We start from the raw sequence: 17,850 nt of genomic DNA on the forward strand, positions 1-17,850 counted from the left end.
TGTAATGTCTTCTGACTGGGGTCACAGGAGACTGAAGTGTGCTGACTATTTGCATATCCATAAAGAGTGATATATAAAGCAAACAAAAAAACAGACTTGTTTCAAGTTGGGAATGTGTGTTCTCATTTGAAGACATCGTTTCAAAGTGTTTGTGTTCTAAATGTTTTGACAGAATAATAACAACAATTATATCTGAACAAAATGAAGCATCCCATGGTACGGATGACACAGATTTTGCATCAACAGAGTAAGAATTTAATATCCTGAATCAGTCAACAACAGAGTTAGGTGTTAGTCCTGTTAAGGAAGCGTTGTCAGTGAAGTCAAGTCATAAGCTCTAAGCATGAAGAAAGCACAGAGAAATTACTAAAGCTATGGATGATAATATACAGCAAAACTGATCACACACTGCAAAGTAGAAATTCCATCTTCAGAAGAAAATGAACCAAAGCACTCATGCACCTATTGCCAGGAATTTTTCACAAATATCAATTCAGCTGTTGAATATTGTGCTTACTACATCGCATTATTCCAGGGACATTTTCAAAGAAAACAATTTTGAACCATGTTCCATCAGTATCAAAGTACATAGTAGACAAACCAAGAAATATGAGGTCTGTAAAAGGAGTCTTTGGAAGACCAGATCCCTATTATAGTCACTCTGTAGAAGCAGCTCAAGTTAAAATAGTGTAGTCATTTTATTTGGAAGATAAATGGGACTGTTCTCGCCAGAGTGCCAACAAATAACAGCTGAAGATCATAAAGTGGCATGACTTGCAGTATTAAAGAAACTTTTGCAATTTATAAAAGCAACTTTATAACTTCACATATTGGAAGATCAATATTTCATGCACTGTGACCCAAGTGGGTAGTTCCACACCCACCTAGAGATCTCAGTTTATGTGTGTACTGCACAAATTTTGAACTTTGGGTGGTAACTTTGAAGACCTTACTGGAGCATGTAACATTGACACCTTGGTTGGGTGTGTGAAGTCAGTAGTCTGTGATGTTAAGCGAGAGACTTGGTTCTTTCAAGAATGTGGTAACTGCCTTGGAAAGGAAGGACTGCAGAAATTACATATGCGACATGGGAGGAAAATAAACTAATTAAGAAAACTGTTGCCTTTGGCAGTTTCACTGATGAACCTGGGAAATGGTCAGTGAAAGCAGTAACATACCAGCATCTGAAGAAATTGCAGCAACACATTGCAGAAATGAAAGGTTGTGTACAGGCTGAAGAACTAGATTTGGTGCTTCACTGTGATTTTGTTGAGAACTGGTCCGTAATCCTCCCACAAGAAGTACAAGGGTATCATTGGAGTAACGGCCAGGTTTCAATTTTTACAGGAGTGACATATTTTCAAAACAAGACCACAAATATTGCAGTTATAAGTGATGACACAGGACATGACTCAGCATATGCTTCGTTAGCAATGCACAAAATTCTTCAACTGCAAACAGGGGTAGAGAAGATCATCATTCTTTCTGATGGTGCTCCTATAGTCTCTCTGAATCGAGTAAGTCCCTTGTGCCAACTGACTGGGTATACAGTGTTACTGGTCACGGAAAGGGGCCTTGTGACGGTGTAGTAGGCCTGCTGAAGCACCACACTATAAAACATAATCTTTCCAGACCAAATACAACTGCGATTCAGAATGCTGAGGATTTTACAAGAGTCATGAAATCTTACACATCCACAGCTCTCATTCTTTTTTCAAAAGAGGAAATCAAAGAATTCCAGCAGAAAAAAGAAGAATGGTCCAAACAAACAACTCCTGTTAAAGGAATTCAGAAAACACATTTTTGGTCTCGAAGTGATGGGCAAACTCATATTGCAAGCACTTTAAAGAGCAAGAAAGAAGAAATTTCGTTGGTTCGGCCAACACCTCAGAAACAACAGGATAATATAAAGATTCACAACCTGAGAAGGGGGATGTTTGTGGTGTCTCTGTATGACTGTGACTGGTGAATTGCAGAGATTATAGACACCAGTTATGCATTAAATGAAATTGTAGTGAACTTTATGCTACTGTAGTGCCTCAAGAATTTCGGTGTAAATTCTAGAGACACTCAGCTTTCCACTGTATCAAACACCCGATATTTTAAGTATGAGGGTGAGAGAGTGGAGATGTGTCTACCTCGCCACCTGTTTCTGTGTGTGCAGGATGGACGTGTATCGGGAGATTATGGCAATAGTGATGGTGGATCGGTGAGGGCAAGTTGCCTTGCTCGTCACAGAAATTACACACACAGCACTAGGAGCAAGTGCACCTTACTCTGTGACGGTGCTACGTCAATCATTATTGTGAACAGGTGAATTGAGAAAAAGAAAAGGCACTTACTTTTACTTACTTACTGACTCTCTAGAGTTGGGGGCGGTGGACTTGCGAGAACCTTGAGAGGTTTTTGGAAGTGTATTTATTGTAAAAGCAAGTAATAGTTTCTGATGGACCGCGAATCATTGGGCTTACGAAATGTAATTCATTTATGTAAAAACTGTTATGTGGTGTTCTCTTTGTGGAAGTGAAATATGGCAGGATTGATTTAAAAGTATCTTGAGTGTACGCAATCATTTTAAGAGTAGAGAAAATGCCTCCAAACAGCATCATATCTTCGGAGAAGAAGTTGGGCAGATCGTCGCAACCGACTATCCTGAAAATAAGATCGACAAAGCACCTCCAAGTAAGTCCAATGATGAAGGGGACGTGAGAGTCGGGCACACCCACACCACACTGCTTCCTCTAGCCACTAGAAACTGCCAGAACGTGGCAACTGATGTGATCAGTACTTGAAAAGGAGGAATTTTTTTAAGTAAATTGAGACAAGAAGATATTGAGTGTTGCCATAACAACCAGTGGTAACAAGACTGAGGAACTGTTTCGAGTAATTGCATGGTATCCAATAAACCAAAGGAAGAAAGTTGCGAATGCAACACAATACAAGACGGGAAAAAGTAATAATGCCAAGAGAACGGGGAGAAGATCTCAACTTTTTGACTAAGGAGTTTTTGGTGTGAGGAGGAAGTATTTCTCACCCATGCATATTGTGCCTATGCGAGGCAGTAACCAACTGATGTCGACACAGTAACTAGCCAATGATGTCTTCATCTACATCTACATCTACATCTATACTCTGCAAGCCACATGACAGTGTGTGGCAGAGGGTACCTTGAGTACCTCTATCGGTTCTCCCTTCTGTTCCACTCTCTTATTGTTCGTGGAAAGAACGATTGTCGGTATGCCTCCGTGTGGGCTCTAATCTCTCTGATTTTATCCTCATGGTCTCTTCGCGAGATATACGTAGGAGGGAGCAATATACTGCTTGACTCTTCGGTGAAGGTATGTTCTCGAAACTTCAACAAAAGCCCGTACCGAGCTACTGAGCGTCTCTCCTGCAGAGTCTTCCACTGGAGTTTATCTATCATCTCCGTAACACTTTTGCGATTACTAAATGATCCTGTAACGAAGCGTGCTGCTCTCCGTTAGATCTTCTCTATCTCTTCTATCAACCCTATCTGGTACGGATCCCACACCGCTGAGCGGTATTCAAGCAGCGGGCAAACAAGCGTACTGTAACCTACTTCCTTTCTTTACGGATTACGTTTTCTTAGGATTCTTCCAATGAATCTCAAGTCCAGCATCTGCTATACCAACGATCAACTTTATATGATCATTCCATTTTAAATCACTCCTAATGCATACTCCCAGATACTTTATGGCATTAACTGCTTCCAGTTGCTGACCTGCTATATTGTAGCTAAATGATAAGGGATCTTTCTTTCTATGTATTCGCAGCACATTACACTTGTCTACATTGAGATTCAATTGCTGCTATACCAACGATCAACTTTATATGATCATTCCATTTTAAATCACTCCTAATGCATACTCCCAGATACTTTATGGCATTAACTGCTTCCAGTTGCTGACCTGCTATATTGTAGCTAAATGATAAGGGATCTTTCTTTCTATGTATTCGCAGCACATTAGACTTGTTTACATTGAGATTCAATTGCCATTCCCTGCACCATGCGTCAATTCGCTGCAGATCCTCCTGCATTTCAGTAAAATTTTCCATTGTTACAACCTCTCGATATACCACAGCATCATCCGCAAAAATCCTCAGTAAACTTCCGATGTCATCCACAAGGTCATTTATGTATATTGTGAATAGCAAGGGTCCTACGACACTCCCCCGCGGCACACCTGAAATCACTCTTACTTCGGAAGACTCCTCTCCATTGAGAATGACATGCTGCGTTCCGTTATCTAGGAACTCTTCAATCCAATCACACAATTGGTCTGATAGTTCATATGCTCTTACTTTGTTCATTAAATGACTGTGGGGAACTGTATCGAACACCTTGCGGAAGTCAAGAAACACGGCACCTACCTGTGAACCCGTGTCTATGGCCCTCTGAGTCTCGTGTCGATGCAGTAACCAGCCGCTGACGCCGGCACAGTAACGCGCCACCATTGCTGACTGCAATGGCTGCCGTTCACCGTTGCTGACTTCGCGTCTGCTCTTCGACGCTGCAACCAACGTTCACGCTGCAGTACCTGTGCTACTCACCGGTGCCGATTCTACACTTGCTCGCCAATGCAGCCTAAAGCTTTATGCTGGGTGAGCGAAAAACAATAACTTTTGGTAAAGTTGAGGAGACGATTGCATGATAAACTGTTATTATGGTTACTGTATTCAGGGGTGAACTTTCTTTAGATGATCACTACGTCCAAGATCCATAAAATTATAGATCAACAAACTTCAGATCCAGCCATGGCAATGACTGTAACAAAGGAAATGCCAGACTGGACTGAGGTAGCAAATTTAATTAAAGCACTAAGCCCTAAATTAGATAACCAGAGACAAGAACAGAGAGCAGATTCAACTTCTTTAAGACAATAACTAAATGCTCAAAATGCATCGTTAAGACAGGAACTGAGTGTTTCCTTAAGAAAGGAATTGGATGAATGATACTTTAAGTGAAAAGTTAGGAGCACAGAGTGTAACTTCAACTGCTCAAATTGCCTCTTTGAGAAATGAAATACGTACTAGTTTAAGTGAAAAGTTAGAAACGCAGGGTGAAGCTTTAGATTCTAAGTTTGATGTATTAAATGATAAAGTGGAGAATTTGCTATTAGATTTGAAGGGTGATTACATAATTCATTTACTGGCCAGATGAATCAAATGTTTACTGAATATAACCCAAGACAGGATGCGCAACTTCAAGATTAAACTAAAAAATTAGAATTTGACATTGAAGATAGATGTAATAATGTAGAAAAGGCACTTGTTGAAAAATTAAGATCATTTCAAAGTATATGCAGTGTTACCTTCGATGTGGTAAATCAGAAGTTGCACACCCTGAAGGATAGTATTGAGAAACAAGATAAGCTAATTCCTTTTGTACAAACGCAAACTGCAGGTATCAACACATAGTTGATATCGTGGAAAGGGATTTTAAGGAGAAACTAGCAACATCAGACACCATAAATATAAGCGGTTTGGAGGAACAGGTAGAGGAGATGATAGACAGAAAAGTTGCTGTGAGGGTAACCTCCAACAACTTGTCTACAATTCTCTCTTATGTACTCAATGACACTAATAAAAATGTCGATGAGTTATGGAAAGAATTCAAACTTGTCCAGGACAGATTAGAACACAGAATAACTTCACTTAATGCCATGCTTCCTAGTACAATAGTAATTGTTTTGTTGTGGGGAGACTTTCACACAAAATTTAATGAGAAGTATTGGTCTGTAGGCATTCGAGTGAGGTTAATGTCAGATCCATGGGATCCGGGCAGGGTCACATCTGTTCCCCAGGAACGATAATATTCTGTGTTAATGGGCGAAGTGACATCCATCGGTTCTTGAGTTGTTTTCGGTGTTACTTTCATATTAGTTTTCCTACACCAAATTCCACACAAATCTTCAATTAGTCTGTAATCTATTCATAGCCTCTTAAACTATCCTATCATGTTAATATTTAAGCTTGTAACTAATTTAAGAGAATCACGAATAAACAGTGACCTCTAAACATAAAACGGAACAAACAGAATAATAATTTACTGGAAAATTAGTATGATTGTACTAGGTAAGCAAAACGATATCAAGATGACATGGACCGAACACAGTATTTTATGTGGGTATAAAAGATAATATGAAATGACTAACTAGATGACTAGTTTATACAATAGTGTATGATTTTCTAATTTTATAGAATATTTCATACCTTTTGATGAGATGTGATGTAGACAGGGAGGGTTTATATAGATTTTGAAAGGGGTGGGTAGTGTAGGGACAAACATGACTAACACAAAACACACACACACACACACACACACACACACACGCACGCGCACACACACACACACACACACACACACACACACACACACACACCTTTCATACGACCCTCGCAGACAAGTGTAACTGATTCTTCATCATTTGCCGTTCCATAGGAATTGCTAAGGTCTTTCTTTGGGGACTTCAAAGGTGAAGGTGAGAATGTCCATTCTGCAGGAGACGTTTAACATCATACCTCCTCCAGCTTCTCACTCTAGTACCAGCGAAGTAGGGATCCAGGGGAAGGAGGGTGGGAAGGGTTTTCCTGTCTTTGGGGCTATCTTCTTTTTCTCCTTCGATCTTAGCAACCATCTCTATTTTTTCCTTTCTTACTTTTCATCTGAGTACTGGTCTATCTTTCCCTCTTTCCATATGCTTATACTTCTATCGCTAAAGTCCTTCTCATTCTCCGTGGTTTCCTATAACCTTCAACTTATTTCAAATAAGTAGGCCGAAGAATCTGGCTGCACGAACACACATTGACATACACACAAAACTGCACTTTAACACAAACATGAAAATTATGGTCTAGAAACCTAAAGCGATATCAGAAATGCCAAGGGATGTAGGGGAATATAGATATATGTACATCTGAATCCATGCACATATTACATTGTTGATATGTGACTGTTCTGCATCGTTATTTTTGTTGCTCTAAAATATATTTACATGTGCCGTGCTAGTCCTTGGAGAAAAGTTGGTAAATACAGGTAGACATAGCATCTACCATGTGTGTACATGATATCTGTTTATATAGTAATAGTGAGGAATGAAAGAGGACTCTAGGGTATAAGATGAAGTATTAGAAAGTTGAATATGAGTGTAAAGCAGATTGGTAATTTTACCAGAGAGTATTTAAGAATAGTATACATAAAGATGTATGCTCAGGCAATGAACCGGGAGGCCTACTCAGGAAGGAAAAGGAGGGTGCACCCAGCATTTATTGGATGAGAAAGGCAGACAGGCAGACCCAAGAGAGGCTGACCTATACTGTGCGGACAGAAGGGAACCGACCTGTACCCTAGATTAGGAAGTTAAAAGGGGCGTACCTACCAAACCGGAAGGAGAAAGGGTACTCCTAGGATCAACCCATGTAAGATATAAGTACTGTTCCTAAAGGGAGAAAAGGCAGTATTGTGACAGAAGTCACACGTTTAAAGGGATGAGTCTGGTAAGTTTGAATTCTATACATAAATAGCCTCATTAATTTTCAGGTTTACAAATGTCCAAGAAGGTAACACTTTTATTCTACCCACAGTTCCTCCAGATTCCAATAAGTAATGATTAAGTACATACTTAGAAAAACTAGTACAGGAAGTAAGAACAAAGCAGCAGAATATTCATGAGTTACGTGCACCTGGAATTTACGATTGGAAGAGGAACAGAGATAACTCCAACATGGATAGACAGGCTCACAGTTTGTAACTGTGGTAAAATATGCCGGTACTGTTAAAATATAAATAATTATTATCCTGAGTAATTGTGCATAATGAATATGTATAAAATATCACGTATTAGAGCTAAGGGGAGGGATATGTAGTGCCTCAAGAATTTAGTTGTAAATACACCATATCGAACACCCGATATTTTAAGTACGAGGGTGAGAGAGTGGAGACGTGTCTACCACGCCACCAGTTTCTGTGTATGCAGGATGGACATGTATCGGGAGAATACGGCAATAGTGATGGTCGATCAGCGCGGGCAAATGGTTGCCTCAATCGTCACAGAAGTTAAATGCCCAGCACTAGGAGCAAGTGCGGACAGTGCTACATCAGTCATTACTGTGAACAGTCAAATTGTGTAAAAGAAAAGAAAGGGCACTTACTTTTACTTACTTACTGATTCTCTAGAGTTGCAGTTGGTGGACTTTCGAGAACCTTGAGAGGTTTTTGGAAGTGTATTTATTGTAAAAGTATGTAATAGTTTCTCACGGACTGCAAGTCACTGGGCTTACGAAATGTGATTGATTTATGTGGAAATTGTTACATGGTGTTCTGTTTGTGGAAGTGAAATATAGTGGGATTGATTTAAAAGTATCTTGAGCGTACGCAATCATTTTAAGAGCAGAGAAAATTCCTCCAAACAGCATCATATCTTCAGAGAAGAAGTTGGGCAGATTGTCGCAGCAGACTATCCTGAAAAGTAGATCAGCAAAGCACATCCAGGTAAGTCAAATGATGAAGGGCATCTGTAAGTCTTGCACACCAGCACCTCAACGCTTCTTCTAGTCACCGGAAACCACCAGACTACCACATGGAACAGCCTCGGGCTATAGGTTTCAGCTGAAGGACAGCAACAATGCCATCAGTGCTCACTTCCTGTTCACAATGTTTTTAAGATTTTAAGTGCTCCATTTCCTACTGGTTCAACAGCAAGGCATTACTCTATATCAAAGGAAAATACTGAAGCAGTGGAACACATTTGTAGTTCATTGACTGGCTAATTTCAGTATAAAATAGATTGCACAGAAGTTGTATAAATTGAAAACTTTAAGTCTCTGGACCTTTCACTTAGATTTGTGAACCATTTAAAGTGCTTGAAAAATGAGTCTCTTACTCATCTTTCAAAACTAAAACTATGTTAAATAAGTCTAGGTTTTGATTTTTATGTGCCTGTTATATGATGATGTCGTAAGAAAACAGGTTTTATGTATGACAAAAATTGCAATTGTTTATAAAACTTGTTCAACCTAAAAGAGGGAAGCTCTCATTTTCAAGGAATGTAGAACTATATGGTACTAATCAACAGAAAAAAAAATTTAAGGATTGGCATTTTTGAAGGAAAAAAATCCACAAAATATAAAAAAGTTCAGAATACTATAGTAAAAGAACTTTGACAGATATGCCCAAATGGAGGATTTATTTGTAATCATTAAGCAATTATCTATCAAATAAAAAAAAATACAACAAAGTATCTAGGACTGTTCCAGAGATACAGCGTTTTCGGTTAATCTGTGCATTTAATATCTGATCAGTGAAAGCACATAATACTTCATATTTACAAATATGTGAAACTACTCTTCAATACAGCACTTTTCCAAGAATTTTGGATAAAGCTGTCAGAAGTGAGATTTTGCAATAGCTGCTAGCATCAGACCTAATTTTAGATGTGGTGCAGTTGTCTCTGTGCCCTTTAAGAAAGGACAGGGCTCATATCTGACTGAAGTTATCACAGAAGAATGCAAGTTCATGTGCATTCTTTCTCTACCACATCAGGATAAGGTATAGGCATTCCAGTTATTCTTAAATAATACACTTAAGTGCTATATTTTCTATTAAACCAATAGAAACTTTGAAGAGAAAGGTTACCTCATCTTCAGATAGTTTTCTGTTTGTTCTTGTTTCTACATATATCCATTGAGGTCGCCTTGACTCTGGATCAGGACCACTGAGACACTGAAAAATTGAAAGGAGTGTTTGCATTACATCAAACGAATAATATCATCATAACATAAAATGTCTCTGCATGTGTGAGAAATCAAAGCTGAATATTTGTACTTTGAAGCTACTAAAGAGATAACAGAGCTCAATATTGAATTTCCACAGCATCAGTTAGAAAATAAACACTCATTTTACAAAGAGGTACATAGAATTCAGATACGATCTACCATCTTCAACTTTTGTAGCCATGTTGCCCTCAGTTACGTATAATACAGTGTTGACGGAAAGTGTCAGTTTGTTTACTGTTACAAACAAAATAATTCTCCAAGTCAAATTTTACGTACCCATTCAATAAAATGGCCACAGATTAGTCTAGTGCAATATTCATTTTTTTATATGTATTTACAAGAACAGTAAAACATGAAGAACAACTAGTAATCCAGCAACAACAGCACTTTCCTGGCCTGCACTGACTGCTACCACCAAGCATTCAGTCCACAGCTCATGGTCTACTGGCTAGCGTTGCTGCCTCTGGATCATGGGGTCCCAGGTTCGATTCCCGGCTGGGTTGGGGATTTTCTCTGCCACGGGACTGGGTGTCATCGTCATCGTTGTCATCATCATCATCCTTGACAGTGGCTAGATTGAACTGTGTACAAAACTTTAGGCTGTGTAAAAATTAGGACTTTGTATGAGTGCTGATGACCACACAGTTGAGTGCCCAACAAACCAGTCATCATCATCAAACCAAGTATGCAGCACCACTGGATTGCTGCTTGACCGCTGTTTATTCTTCGTGTTTTTCTGTCCCTCTTAATACATACCGACAAAATGAATGTCGCACTAGACTAATCAAGGACTGCTCTATCGAATGGGCTAGTGAAATTCTTTAAAAATCATTTTGTTTGTAAGGGGAATCAAACCAATGCTTTCCATTGACAATGGGTGTCGCATGAAAGACATGACATGCACTGTTTGTTTGGGATGACTCCGGCTACACAATGCAAAAACGAGATCAAAAATATCTTGTGAAATACCAGAGAAAATTGGCCTGATGACTCTTATAAGAGACACCCTGTACATGCAGTACATGAAAACGATTACATTTACTGATCAACAGCACAAGCAGTTCTGAGCAACCAGATTTTTAACCATGCTGAAACACCCATATTAGTACATGATGTAGTCTCCATGGGCGGCAACGCAGGCGCTGACTCTGGCATCCAGTCAATTGTACACAAGACAAATACCAGACGAGTTAATTCTTGTCCCATCATATCTCTTACATGCTTGATGTGTGGGCAAGCATTATCCCGTTAGAACAACACATCATCTTCGTGGTGCAAGAATGGCAAAAGAACAGGTGTAACAACATTCTGCACATACTGAACACTGCTTGGTGTCCCCTCCAGAAACACCAAGGGTGAATGAGAGTTGTAGTTTATTGTACCCCAGTTCATAAGGCCTGGGATGGGTCCAGTGTGTCAGGGATGAATGCACTCTACATGACAGCACTCACCAGGTCTATGTCATAAGGGCACACGATTATCACTTGTGTGTTAGAAGAATCTGCTTTCACTGCTGAAGACTGTGGCGCACCATTCTATCTTCCAAGTGATAATCGGGCGACACTAGTCGAGCCACGCACATCACCAGGTCTATGTCATAAGGGCACACGATTATCACTTGTGTGTTAGAAGAATCTGCTTTCACTGCTGAAGACCGTGGCGCACCATTCTATCTTCCAAGTGATAATCGGGCGACACTAGTCGAGCCACGCACATCGATGCTGCAGCAATAGTGGAAGACAGGCTAGAGGTGTGCGTGCCCGTAGTCCATTGCTAATAACCGGTTTGCAACAGTTAATGTTGACACGTCTGGACTCACAAGCCCTCTCATCTGTGCTCTACAATCTGCCACTGCCACCCTTATGATAAAATGATCCTGCCCAGCGTCTGTGTTGTGTGGACATCTGGAACCTCATCTACAAGCGTGAGAATGTTCACATGAGCACTGATACCACCATGAAAAACTGACAACAGGACATACTACCTGTGTGACAGTTCTGCGAAAGAACCATTGTGCCACTTGGAAAGTAACAATTTAACACCTTTCAAACTTGCTTAGTTGCCTGTAGGAAGCATGAGTCCATCTCTATGGCATGGTTGCCTGCTTGCCTCACACTTTTGCACCAAACTGAGCATTCCAGCTGTGAGCAATCTCCATAAAAGGATAGGCACAGGTGGCACTCTGATAGCTATGCCACTACACTACCTGTTAGCAGACAATGTTGAAACTGTGATCAGTACATATACTAATCCCAACGTGGCATATGCCATCATTCGAGCATCGTACCAAAACACATATTCACACTTTTAGACCCACACCTAATCATACCAAAACAAATACCATCTCTCTCTCTCTCTCTCTCTCTCTCTCTCTCTCTCTCTCTCTCTCACACACACACACACACACACACACACACACACACACACAAACATCTGAAACATAACATCTAAATGTGTTTTCTATTACTAGGCCTGTGAAGAGTGAAAATGAAATTTTAAATGACAGTTATCTGAAGAAGAATAGCTGTAACAAAGGAACTAGCATATAAAATGTAAATCAACATCCACAAAATCTGTAAGTAGAACTTCACATTACTCAACATCACAGAATAGCAAAAACTGCCAGAACTGTTTACAGCCAACACAGACACAATCCAAAATGCAAACAAAGTAGTACAAATAAAAATATGTAAATATTCCAGGCCAGTGAAAATACCTTGTGAAGGTGAAACATGTATGGCACTAAAAACTAGGTTTAATTCAGCTATGATTCGACGGTCCCAAAATAATAATTTCCGACATACCACAATAATCTACCAAACTGCCCATATTTAACATTAATTTTGAAATTTCAGAAGTGCAATAAATATATACAATTTCTTTTAAAAAGCTGTTCTTTATTTATTTCCATAATCTAGAATTTCCCTGATGTAGCACAGCTACGAGTATGAGGTCGGCGATCTATGTACGCCGCAGCTAGCATATCAAAAGATTTGCAGTACAGTGTGCCAGGCCATCTCATTGCTCACAGACAGTGACAATGCTTCACAAAGCAGAGAGTACGCCACAGCTCAGCAGGAAGTCCACAGCCTGGAACAGCCTGATTTCCATGATTGTCTAAAGCCCCCTCCCTTTTTTTAACAAATAGCTTCAGTTCCTATACTGCAACAAACTCTTAGGTCTTAATGAAAAAGCTTTTCACTCTCAGGATTAAGGTTTCTTTTCTTGGGCAGTGAGGGGTAACTAGGGGGACGGGGGTGTTCGTCAGTCTTGTAATTGGTTTACTGTAGGGCATCTTCACTTTATCACCTGTACCAACCTCTTCATCTCAGAGTAGCACTTGCACCCAGTTTGCTCAGGTATTTACTCCCTACAGCTTTTATCCTCTACAGCACCCTCTAATACTATGTACGTTATTCCCTGATGTCTTAAAATGTCTTACTATCCTGTCTCTTGTCATTGTTCTCCATGTTCCTTTCCTCATCAATTCCGGTGTGCTAAATACACATTCTCGGAAATTTCTTTCTCAAATTAAGGTCGATATTTGATACTAGTAGACTTCTTTCAGGCAGGAACGCCCTTTCGCCTATTCTAGTCTGCTTGTATATCCTCTTTGCTTTGTACACCATGTGCTATTTTGCTTCCAAGGTAGAAGAATTACTTCACTTCATTTATTTCTTGGTCACCAATTTTGAGGCTAAGTTGATCATTAATCTCATTTCTGCTATGACTCACTACTTTACTCTTTTTTTTGTTTACCATCGATGTCCTCATTAGACTGTTCATTTCTGTTATTCTTCTTTACTATCACTGAAGATAGCAATGCCACCAGCAGATTTCATTACTGATATCATTTCACACTGAATTTTAATCCCACTCCTGAACCTTCCTTTTATTTCCCTCATTGCTTCTTCAGCATATAGGTTAAACAGTAATGGTGAAAGGTTGGATGCCTTTCTTAGAACATTTTTAATCCAAGCACTTCGTTCTTGGTCTTCTATTCTTATCATTCCTTCTTGGTCTTTATAGATATTGTAAATCACTAGTTATTCCCTGTACCTCTCTCTCTCTCTCTCTCTCTCTCTCTCTCTCTCTCTCTCTCTCTCTCTCTCTCTCTCTCCACACTTTTCCAACACTGACAAATCTTATGAACATGTCTTGATTTTTCTTCAGTCTTGCTTCCATTATCAAGCATATCATCAGAAATCCCTATCTGGTGCCTTTAACTTTCCTAAAGTTAACTTATTGTCACCTAAAAGATACTCATATGTAACTTGGATGCATGAGCTGTAAAGCTGACTGTGCGATACTTTTTGCATTTACCTGCCCTTGATATCTTTGTGTTTTTGTAGACTTTTTTCCAGCATCTGATGGTGTATCTCCAGATGCATAAAATTAGTCTTCCTCCTCTTCCGTTTCTACTACCACGACTATATTCTCCTGTGTATCTTTCTTTTATTTCCTTCCGCACTACAGTGTTCCAATCACCTTTGATTATTAGATTTTTATCTCCTTTAATGTAATGAGTAACATTTTAAATACCCTCACATATTTTCCCTAGTGCTTCTTCTTCTGCCTTGTTGCATCAGCGTTTATACTTGAACTACTGTAGTTGGCATTATAGTTCAATTCTTTTATCTCGGCGGTTCGCGCATGCCCGTCCAGACGTGGGAGATTGCTGCGTTGCCAGTTGTATGTGCCAAGAGAAGCAGCGCCATAATATAGTTCGCAAACTTACGTTTAGGGGGGAGTGCGCAGTTTATGAAGTAAAGCCAACACGGCCACATTAACCCTTTTGCTGCTACAGAGACGTGCTCCCTGCATTCCGTGCTGTGCGCAATTTTGTCATAATTGCATTGCTCGCCTGTGCAGACACATGGTGTTTCGACTGCTTTGACACACTTTATCATTCGATTTCACAAAAACTATTTGGCCCAAAAATTTGATTTTTACACACCTTCTTGACTGATACCTTACCCCCACAAAAGACTTAATTTTGTTTCGATGTTCAACGCAGTTATTGTGCAGCATTATATGTAGTAAACCATTGCACGAAATTTTGAAGAGTTTGTAGAGATAAAAGTCCATAGCGTATACTTTCCATATGGTCGATTTTAGTTGCCACTAGAAATTTCAAAAAATTACATTCAAACGAATAAAATTCATTAAGTAAGACACTTCGATATTGTTTTTAAATAAAGAAAATATCAAGCAGCGATCAAGGTTTGAACTCAGAACCTTTCGCTTAGCAGCCATACACTTTAACCATTACGCTAACGCAGCTCGTCATTCAATATATCTCCCGGATGACTTTAAAATGTCACGTAAAATACCGACAAACACTGTTGGTATGATTATGAATTACTCACGTTTCGTCGAAGTGCAATAGGAAATAAACAATTACCGCTGTTCTTTATTGCAAAAAAGCGGTTAGTGAGAATGATACAAACACCTTTCCTTGCTATCACCTGAATTAGGATGCTTATTGCTTGTTTGGTTTAATTAATTAATAGAATATGAACAATTGGTATAAAGAATGCTTTTTCCAAACTTTCTATAAACGAAAGTATGCTATCAATACATTGCTTTTGTTCAATTACTTTATTTATGACTGAACGTTTCTAAAACTGAAGACACTCGTCCGTGCTCTGCACTGCAGTCGAGCTCTGGCAACGTCGTTCCCTGTTCATTGGCTGACTGTGTTTTGTGACGTCAGATGTGCAGAACGAACCTAAACTCGGCCGCCGTCATAAATTACGCGCACTTTAGTTTACTGTATCACTGATTTGTTCAAAGTAACTCACTCTCTGTCCTGCCTTCCTATTCATAACAAACTGTACTCTAGTTGCATAATTTTCTGCTGCTGCAAACTTTACCCTATAACCATCTGAACAGAATTCATCATCATTCCATTACACTTTATGAATCTCATTATATTGCCATGAGCCTTTCTGTTTCCTTTTTCAGATTCCATAGCTTCCCCACCACATTCAGACTACTGATATTCTGCACTCTAACATGTAAAATATTAACCTTTCAGTGGTTTACTCAATGTAACATTTTCCTCATGGTCACTTCTCCCTTAGTGGACCCCTCCCAGAGATTCAAATAGGAACTAATCAGGAATTTTTTTGTCAATGGAGAGATCATCGTAATTTCTTTTAATTTTTTTTATTTTTGCCCCCAATTATAGACCACGTCCTACGGATACACATTATGCGCCTTCAATGAGGAAGCTTCTGCTGCCTTCTGCATCATCATATCATTGATCATTGCCAAATCTTCCACCTTCAGAGACATTATCTAATCCCAAGGGCAAAAAGGCACCCTGACCCTCTGTCTACTCCTCCATCATCTTTGACACGGACACTGGCAGAATGAATGACTCCAGAGGCTCTCCACCACCACTGACTAATTTTTTTTAAAAATTCAGGTAGTGGTTGGGATTGAACCTGGGATCCAGAACATTTTGATTACTACCCAATGACAGTAGCTCCAGACCATGGATCATAATGCATGCAGACATATCACCTATGAAAGAAATACTTACTATATGAGATACAGCACAACGGATGACATTAATCTTATTTTTGAAGTCTTCCAGGGATGTAAAATGTTCCACACTTGTTAGTGGTTGCTGTACTATTCTGAAAAAAGAAAAAAAGGATACTAAAACTGATACATAAAAATAACTATATATATTTCAAGTAAGACTTACATTTCAAACTTTCTATTAGCAATAACATGAGCCATTCGAATAAAACAATATCCAGAAACATAGGAATCCCAAGCAGCATCATGAATTTGTTTTGTAACACCTGAAACAATGAAACCACATTAGCCAGAATATTAGAGAGACAGATAGATAGAGATAGAGATAGAGAGAGAGAGAGAGAGAGAGAGAGAGAATTCCAAAATTGCTGATAGATACACATAAAAATGAAAAAGAAACTACTCTTAGATTATGGAACTATCATTTCCTTTTTCAGGGAGCAGAAAAGGAAAGGAGCAAGGGAGGGGAAAGAAAAGGTGGGCGCATTGGCAGAGGGCAGAAAACAATGAGGGTGAGGGGAAATAAAAAGGGACGAGGTAATATGACAGAGGGGGCAGAAACTGTTTGACAGAGGGTGTGGGGACAGTAGGTTCCCACAGGCTGAGGTTAGGATCATTTCAGGATCAGAGAATGTGTTGTATGGATAACTCCTGTCTGTGCAGTTCACTAAAGCTTTTGGTGGAGGAGAGGATCCAGAAGCTGCCTGTTTTTTCACAGGGTGGTCTGCTTCGCTATACACCAGAGTTTGGTGCTGGCCGTACATCCTGGTGGATAGCTTGTTGATACTCATACCAATATAAAAAGCTGTGCTAGGGTTGCAACTGGTTGTATGACATGGTTTCTCTCACAGGATGCCTGGCCTTTGATGATGTAAGATAAGTCTGTGCTGGGTGGGATGATTGGGCAGGTCTTGTACCTGGGTCTTCCACCAGATATGATCCTTGTGAGAGGGGATTGGGATTGGGAGTGGCATAGGGATGGACTACAAAGTTGTGGAGATTGTGGGGGGGGGGGGGGGGGGGGTGAAATTACACTTCTTTAAGAGTGGTGGAAAGAACATTGGATAGAATGTCCCTCATTTCAGGACTTGATGATAAATGAGCATGATGATGAATAAGCCCTGATGAAAGATGTGGTTCAGTTCTTCCAGTCAGGGATGGTATTGTGTGACAAAGGGAGCACTCTTTTGTAGATGGCTTTTAGGGGTGATGGGAGGATTGGGAGTGTGTGGGGAAATGGCAGGGTGTCATTGTGGTGAAGAGAGAAATGAATTGAGGGAGGAAGAAACTGCACACAACCACCTTCTACATGCTCCTCAAAATTCACAAACCCAACAAACCTGGATGCCCCATTGTAGCTGGTCATTGTGCCCCTACTGAAAGGATTTCAGACTTCAGTGACCAATGCCTCCAACCAATTGCCTGTAATCTAGACTCCCACATCAAAGATACCAACCACTACCTTCAATTCTCCACCATCCCCACCCTTTACCCCCTGATTCC

General features: G+C 39.8%; 1 protein-coding gene across 2 annotated transcripts in view; it reads right to left on the minus strand.

The window, feature by feature from the left end:
* The window catches only part of LOC126412640 (pre-piRNA 3'-exonuclease trimmer-like), a 228,370-nt gene that overhangs the window by 76,515 nt on the left and 134,005 nt on the right, over nt 1-17,850 (minus strand). For both annotated transcript variants that reach the window (XM_050082325.1, XM_050082335.1), the window contains exons 7-9: nt 16,514-16,613; nt 16,346-16,442; nt 9,656-9,742 (exon numbers count right to left, since the gene is read on the minus strand). In XM_050082325.1, coding sequence (XP_049938282.1) covers nt 9,656-9,742; nt 16,346-16,442; nt 16,514-16,613 — 284 coding nt within the window. The remainder of the gene's footprint in view (nt 1-9,655; nt 9,743-16,345; nt 16,443-16,513; nt 16,614-17,850) is intronic.

This window comes from Schistocerca serialis, chromosome 1 (genome assembly GCF_023864345.2).
Source record: "Schistocerca serialis cubense isolate TAMUIC-IGC-003099 chromosome 1, iqSchSeri2.2, whole genome shotgun sequence".
Classification (NCBI taxonomy): domain Eukaryota; kingdom Metazoa; phylum Arthropoda; class Insecta; order Orthoptera; family Acrididae; genus Schistocerca; species Schistocerca serialis.